The following is a 7,797-nucleotide window of genomic DNA, read 5'->3' on the forward strand; positions in this document are numbered from 1 at the left end:
CATTGTCACCCTGCCACGTGCCAGCCATGCACCTTTAGATGCCATCATTCCTCCAAACCATCTCAGCTAAAACTGGGGTAAGAATATCCCCTTTGAGCACATACTCATTTGCACATGTGGAAAACCGTGTGCCCACGCAGACCTATTTGTGAAGACAGGGGTATGAGATGGGTTAAAGGACAGGCATACCTCGCTTTACAGCGCTTCACAGATGTTATGTTTTTTGAAGGCAAGACCCTTCAAAAAAGATTATGACTCGCTTTATCACGATACTCGCTTTATTGCGGTGGTCTGGAACGGAACCCACAATCTCTCTGAGGTATGCCTGTATGGTACATTCATAAAGGGTATGAGCAGCTCCTAAAAGAGTGAAGAGACCCGTTATCTCTGTTCTGATTTGGGATGACAGCCAAGCTAGGAAAAAAAACAAAAACAAAACAAGGAGCAGAAAGCATGTGTAATGTGCTGTCTATGTAAAGAGTTGAAGAAAAAAAAAAAGATTTTTTTCTTGTATTTTCTTGGTTAGTCGTAGGGAATGGGGATGTCACAAATAAAACTGGTGGCTGAGGCTGCCTACAGGCAGAACTGGTAACTGGAGGAAAGGAGGTAACGTTGGTGACACCCTCTGTCACCAACAGTCTTTGTTTTCACCACATAACCTCTTGTACCTTTTGAATTTTGAACCATGTGAATGAATACGTTCCTTATTCTAAAACAACTAAACTTAAGGTTTCTTCACCAACCACAACCAGACACCTAGTAGGTGTTCAAGACGACTGTGAGGGAACTTTCGTTCTATTGATTTTTGGAGAGTGGTCTTCCTGCCTTTCCCCAGCGCCCCCTTTCCTTCCAGGGTCCAGGGCAGCACCTGTGACATCTATGCCTCTACCAAGGTCCAGAAGAGGGGTCACCTCTGACCTCTGATGTCCCCAGGTACCTCCCTTCCTCAGTTGGGAACATATTTTATTTAAAAATATCTTTTATTTTAAACCCACCAATTCTCTCTCTCTCTCTCTCTCTCTCTCTCACACGCACACACACACACACACACACACTCATGCACAGACATGCACACACCCTCTGTCACCAACAGTCTTTGTTTTTCCAAAAGTTCTGCCTTGTCTCTGACCAGCCAGGACTGGACCAGCTGGATGCGTCTTCACAGCTCTCCAGCGGATGGAGACGTTCCAGGGGGCCTGTCCAGAGGGTCATGGGCCCAAGCCATTGTCCTCTGGTCCCTACACAAAGGAGGGGTAAGATCGGCTCCTGGGGTCTTCTCCCTGGTTCCACCAGCGGCTGGCCTCTGGCCTCCTTCTCCAGGGTCCTGCTTGGAGCAAATGCCACAGGGGTCCAGGCTCATCTCCTTGGCACTCGAAGGGGGGCCACCCCCCTCACCTTCAAGCAGCTGCCCCCTAGATCACGACGGCCACCCTACAGGAGGGGAGAAAGAGGTATTAGGAGGTTCGATCAGATCACCACTGGAACTAACCTCTGTGTCTAAAAACTGGGGACTTGATAAATAAATCGCAATTAGTCACACAATAAAATTCTCTGCAGCACAAGGCAGAAAAAACTCTTTATGGACCAATAGGGAATGATGTTGACATACCATCATATAAGGGCAAAAGCAAGAACTGGGTGAATGTTCCTGTGTGCTGAGATGCTGAGAGAGAAGGGCACACAAGAAACTTCTAGTTTCCTCAGAGGAGAGGACTTTGATGGGCAGACAGGATGGGAGCGAGGCTTTTTTACTCTATATGGTTTTTTAAATTTTTTATTTTTTTACCTTTTTCATTTCTTCCCCATGTGATTTATTGCTTAAAAAACCCAATACATTTTAAATCATATTTCATACTGAAGGGCAAAGCAAACCCCACAATGGTTCTCACCACTGCCTGGCTATGTGCGCAATGGCTTACTTATTGACGTCAAAAGTAGACTATGGATTTCTGGCCTCCCTCTCTTCATTCAGGGTGTTCCCTCTGCCAGGAAATATGCTCTCTGGTCCCATCTCCCTGCGAGGATCTCTCTATTCCTGCAATTGCTTAACACTTCCTGCCTTTCCGGGGACATTCCACCAAGCTACCTCAGATGGGGACGATTGGGTTTCTCTGTGTTCCCCATCAGGATGGAAGCTCAGGGAAAAGTTCTTCACTTTGTGACCCAGTTCCAGCCTAGGGCCTAGAACGAAGCAGGGGCCAACGGATGCTGCTTGAATCAGCGCTGCCTATTGGGAGAGAAGCTAGTGGTATCAGCCCCTGTCGCCACCTGTCCTGCACCCTGCAGGGGCAGTCTCTACCCAATATTCTGAGGTCTGACGGTGGGTTTCATCTCACTGTAAGCCAGCAAGGTCACAGATATTAAAGCACCCACACTTCGGAGACCTCCCGCTGTGGAATGACTGGCCCAGAGGCATGCAGCCAGTTGGTGAAAGGGCTGGGCTGGAAATCCATGTTATCCAACAGTCTGTCCTGTTTCCAGGACACAATAGTGTCTGAAATCCCACGGCAAATGCCCAGCCCCTGAGCCTGGCAAGGAGGTGATGGGACAGGCATCTTTCTCAGCCATCTAGAGAAATAGCTGACCATCTGGGAGCTCTGCCCTCTGCTCCTCTCCGTCACTGGGCCCAGGTTGGGGCAGATCCATCCAGATGTGAGCCCAGCCTCCCTCGAGGCTCTCCGGGCCCAGGGACAGCATGTTCATTCACAGGCAGGGCTATTTTGAGGGCTGAGGCTATAGTCCCAGCAGAGCCTGGGGCCCTGGCTTCTCAGACAAACTCTGGCTGGAGTGTCTGAGAAGGGGAAGTGGGGGTGGGGGAAAAGGGGTGTAATGTTGAGGATGGGGGATAGAAAACCAGCCTCCCACCCTTTCACTCTATGTCCTCGGGGATAGGGAGAGCCACCTTCACCCCAAGTCTAGCGTCATCGAGAGACTTCGGTTCCTTGAGAACGCTGGGACTGTACACTTCCCTGAACCTCAGTTTCTTTCTCTATGAAATGGGAACAAAATAATTCTCCTTGCCACCCCAGGGCACAGTAAAATGCAAATGCAGCTGTGAAAGAGGCTTGTAAACTGCCAAAAGCACTTAGAAGAGGCTCTGACTAGGCCCAGCTTCTTTGTCCTTTAGGAACTCGGGGTCAAGCGCTCTGTGAAGCACCACGGTTAGGAGTTGGGCTCCAGTGAGACAGACCTGGGCTTCAAGCCTTGCTGTCTTGGACTACCTGTTGGACCTCAGGCAAGCGACTTCACCTCACCAAGCCTCGATTTCCCCATGTGTAAAATGGAGTTACTGTGAGGACTGCACACGTGAACATTACTGTGAGGACTGCACACGTGAACACAGGTAAAGCCCTTAGCACAGTGTCAGGAACATATTAAGTGTTCAATAAACGTTCATGAGTGTTGTTCTCAGCATCATCTGGTAATGGCGCTTCCTCACCCCATTGCCCTCTGTGCCCGAGCTGGGGACACCAACTGGGGAGGGCTTTGTGAGACAATCCTATCCCACTCCCACCCCCAGATGACAAAAGAGAAACAGGGCAGAAACAAGAACCCCCTTTCCAACTCCCACTTGCTCCTTCTACCACAGAGGGCCACCCTTCACCCCTTCTTACACAGGAAGATGCTCCAGGGAGCTGTTTCCATGGAGAACCCAACCCCAGACCAGCCAGGTGGGAGGGAGGTAGTGGCTCAGAGTGAAGGAATAGGGTCTGGAACCTAGGAGCACTCTGGCACCAAAGCTCAGAAGGGAGTCCCCAGGAGCTCCCCAAGACAGCCAGTTTTCTTCTAGTCAAGTCTTAGAGGGGCCAGAGCTGGCCAGGATCACCCTTTCACCTATTCCCAGAGGAGCCTGTGGGGTTGAGCGTGTAGCGTCTGCAGCCAAATTTGGCAGGGTTCTTGGTCTTGTAGACAGATCCTAGGGAAGTAGCCAGATCTAGGGGAGGCCCAGCGATCTATGGGACACATCTGAGACCAGCAGAGAAGCCCCCCCGCTGCGGGGGTAGACAGCCCTTCTCCCCAGGCCTGCAGTGACAGGGCCTTCCCACACTAACCTTTCCCGCCTCTCGCCATCAGGCAGGCCCGAGTTAGGATCCTGGCTCCATCACGGGCTGTCTTTGACCTAGTGACAGCATCTCTAAGCAAGTGGGGGATACATAGAGCACCTCCTTCCCTGCTTGCTGAGGGGTTTTAATAATAATGTGCTTAGTACAGGACATCAGGGATGAGTAAGAGCACTGTGATTGCTGTACTGGCCAGTCTCGGCCTCTCCCCTGTGCTCTGTGTGCTCTGCCTCCTTCCTCACCTTCCCTTTTCCTTCTCTAGGCCATGTTTTCTGACCCCCACTCTTGCTATGCCCTTCTCCTAGAACACCTGTCCCTACCCCCGCATCTGCCTGCCTCCATTCCAAAGCATCCACTAGGAATTTAGCCCCTGAGTTGGGGGCTTCCTTCGGGCTCTGACAGTCCCTTTGCGTACCCCCTCCCCACCATCAGACGGCAGCTTGCGGGTCCTTATCTCCTTGCCCTTGGCCCTGACACTGCACTGGGAGTTCCTGATGGCGGTGGGTAGGAGCCCACAACCTGCTTCTCTGGGAATGTTCTCAGAGCTGGCAAAAGGCAGCTGTTGGGTAGTTAGGGTTTGTTGAACTGAATGAATGAGTGAAAGGCAGTCAGGGAGTATCACCGAGGGCCCAGTCAGCCCTTTACACCCCACACCGGATGCCTGAAAGTTCACCCCAGCTCTCTGGCCCAGCCTGCAGCACTTGACCGGGACCCATGGCTGGGAGAGCAAGGACCCTCAAGAAAGTACAAGTCTAAGCCTAAGAAGACTGACTCAGGGAAACTGAGGCAGCCATGGAGGTGAGAGGCCAGGCTGGGAGTCTGATGAGCCAGAAGGGGGTGGTCTGAGGCCAGGACAGAACCTTCCTGTAACAGAGTGAAGCAGGGGACCTAGGACACCCATGACAACCCAAGACTGGGGGACTGACTCAGAGGCCTCACTCGAATCCCCCATGCCCTTTCACTTTCCAAAGGGCTGTGGGTCACTCTCAGCCTCAGTTTCCCCAGATGTAAATGGTAGCTGCTGGAATCCAAAGTTGTCACACAGACCAGCTTCTTTACTATAGGAAAAGCCCAGGCCAGAAGAGGGAAAGGCTGGGGATGAAGCAGGCTCTTTATGGCCTGGACAGGGTGAGAACCAGCTTTCAGCCAGGAGAGCACCCCCCCCCAACCTTTGCTGCTACCCAGCCTCATACACCCCCTACCAGGCTGCTTCTCATCCTCACCCAGGACGAACCACAGGAGCTTATCTCCAGCTCTGCCCAGGCGACTGAACAGTTCACTCCCCCAACACTGCCTCCCTTTTGGGGTTGGGTGCCCTCAGGGGACCTCACTCTTCACTCCTACTGCTCATCGGCTGGGCACCTCAGGCTCTTGGTTGGGGGTATGCATCCCCTTTTCTTCTCAGTCTCCTGCTCTTGGATCAGGTCTTTGGATAGGGGACAACTGTTTCACGGTCGGGGTAGCTCAGGGCAACACAGACTAAGCCAGCCCCGGGCCTGCTTTCTGGCGACCCAGCTGAGTCAATGCGGGCATGTGATTACACCTCTCTGAGCCTCAGAGCTTCATCACTGATAACTTGGGCAGAATCGCTACCTGCCTGATGGAGTTCTAGCGAAGAAATAAGAAAGGACGAGGAACGCATCTCATCCAGAGGAAGAGTTGAATAAATGACGGCCTTTGTTATTATTTCCTCATGCCCTCTTCCCAGCACACCTTTGGTTGGTGGGGGTGGGGGTGTCCGTCTATGAGCAATCTGCATTCTCTAAATCACGTGTGAGCTCTGGGCTTTCCTGCACCCCTTCGGACGGGGGGATATTAAGTGAGTGGTTCTGTTCCATACCCGACCCTAGGCTTAGAGCACTGCACGCCTGACGAACTCCACGTCGCGTCCCCGTCTCTTCACTGGGGTCTCCAGTCCTTTTTTGCTCCCTAAGAGGCCCGATTCCCCGCCAGCCCCTGACCCCACGGCGGCAGCGGCGAGACGCCCCGCACTTACCCCCTTGCGCTGGTTGCTGAGGCAGAAGGTGCAGATGGAGCGCGGCTGGCGGCCGCCGTCGGGGGCTGCGGCGACGGCGTTCTTGGCACCGCCGGCCGCTCGGAAGCACGGCTGCCCGTCGTCGGCCGCGTCGCCCAGCAGCAGCACGTTGGCCAGGTGCGCGATGTAGCTGGACGCCAGGCGCAGCGTCTCGATCTTGGACAGCTTACGGTCCACCGGCTCGGTGGGGATGAGCGTGCGCAGCGCTGTGAAGGCCGTGTTCACGCTTTGCGTGCGGTCCCGCTCCCGCGCGTTGGCCGCCTGCCGCTGTCGCACCACCACCACCGGGCCGGCGCCGCTGCCCGCCCGCCGCCCGCCCCCGGGGCCCGGGCCGCGCCGCGCCGCCTCCAGGCCCTCGCAGCAGCCGAACGACTGGTCGGAGGCGTCGCTCTCGCTGCGGTTTTCCTCGTCCTCGCTCAGCAGCCGCACGTCCGGGTACAGCACGTGCGCGCCGACTGGGCGCAGTAGCGCAAACGCCATGGGTGCCGGGCCGTGTCCCTCGGTGAGCTGCGTCCCAGCCTCGGCCGCGCCCCACAGTGCGCTCCCGCGCGCTCCCACGGTCCAGCCGGCCGCCGCCTTATAGCCGAGGGAGGGGCCAAGCACGCGGCCGCCCCGGCCGGGGCGGGGGGCTCCGTGCTGGCCAATGGGGACGCGCCTGCCGCGTCCGGGCCAATGGCAACTCGCCTGCCGCTCCCGACCCCCAGGTTGAAAGAGGCCCGGGAGCTGGTGGCCCTCCCTGAAGGCTCTCAGCTCCGGCTGGCGAGCCGGGCTAAAGCCGGGCGTCTGAGTGGGTGGGGTGAGGTGTGCGCAAATCCCGACTCTTTACCCTCAGCCTAGACCCGCAGAGAGAATGCGGGCAGATCCCTTTTCCTCTCTGGGCTTCAGTTTCCTCGTTCGGAAAGAGGATTAAGAGAAACCAGCTCGGATTTTTCTGCCCTCAAATTCTAATCCTGTGGTTCTGCAACTTTCATATATGTAAGAATTGGGGAAGAGGGACTTTTGACATTCCAGATTCCCTGAGTCCCCCCATTCTGATCCAGCAGGTTTGGAATGGAGCCCAAGAATCTGCAATACGTACGTGATGGTGGTGTCCATGGAGAACACTTGGAGAAGCACTATAATCTTTCCAAAGATTTGATGGCGTCACGTCCCTGGCTACAGACGTAAAAAACAACAAAATCAACGCAAAACAAAACAAAAAAAACCCACAAACACCAGTTGCTCCATTCATTCATTTATTTATTCAACAAATATTTGTTGGGTCCCTACTATGCGTTGGGCATGATTTTAGGCCTGAGGATACAGACAAGAACAAAACAGACTCTTTGCTTTCACAGAGTGGGCATTTTGGTTGAGGTCCTAATGTGTGCCAGACACCAGACACTTTACTGATCTTTAGATCTTCTCACTGAAGTCATGGGGGAGTACCCCTCCCATTTCCAGATAAGAGCTCTGACCTTCAGTCTTACAATTGGTGAGTGGGGGCACTAGCCACAGCCTGTTTGGCTTCACTATCACCCCCATCCTTCACCCCACCCCCAGAATCAAATGCAAGTTTCTCTCTCTCACTCACCACAGTCCCATCTTGGACAGCTGCTGCCTCCCTGGCTCCCATCCACAACCCCCATCTTCACCCCAGGCTGTTCCCTCTGCTTGGAAAGCCACCCCCAAATGTCACACACACACACACACACACACACA

General features: G+C 54.2%; 1 protein-coding gene across 1 annotated transcript; it reads right to left on the minus strand.

Moving 5' to 3' along the window:
- Window positions 1–423: 423 nt before the first annotated feature.
- On the minus strand, window positions 424–6,576 carry TCF15 (transcription factor 15). Its single transcript, XM_033095196.1, has 2 exons — window positions 6,058–6,576; window positions 424–1,431 (listed from the first exon to the last, which is right to left on the minus strand). The coding sequence occupies exons 1-2, from the start codon at window positions 6,574–6,576 to the stop codon at window positions 1,357–1,359; spliced, it is 594 nt and encodes a 197-aa protein (XP_032951087.1). The 3' UTR covers window positions 424–1,356.
- Window positions 6,577–7,797: the final 1,221 nt, after the last annotated feature.

This window comes from Rhinolophus ferrumequinum, chromosome 23, assembly GCF_004115265.2.
Source record: "Rhinolophus ferrumequinum isolate MPI-CBG mRhiFer1 chromosome 23, mRhiFer1_v1.p, whole genome shotgun sequence".
NCBI lineage: Eukaryota > Metazoa > Chordata > Mammalia > Chiroptera > Rhinolophidae > Rhinolophus > Rhinolophus ferrumequinum.

Bases quoted from the DNA above. Each gene is read 5' to 3' on its own strand.
- TCF15 (XM_033095196.1), bottom strand. From the start codon at position 6,576: ATGGCGTTTGCGCTACTGCGCCCAGTCGGCGCGCACGTGCTGTACCCG. The intron at 1,432-6,057 runs GTAAGTGCGGGG...CCCCTCCTGTAG, and splicing joins TCAGCAACCAGCGCAAGGGG to GGTGGCCGTCGTGATCTAGG.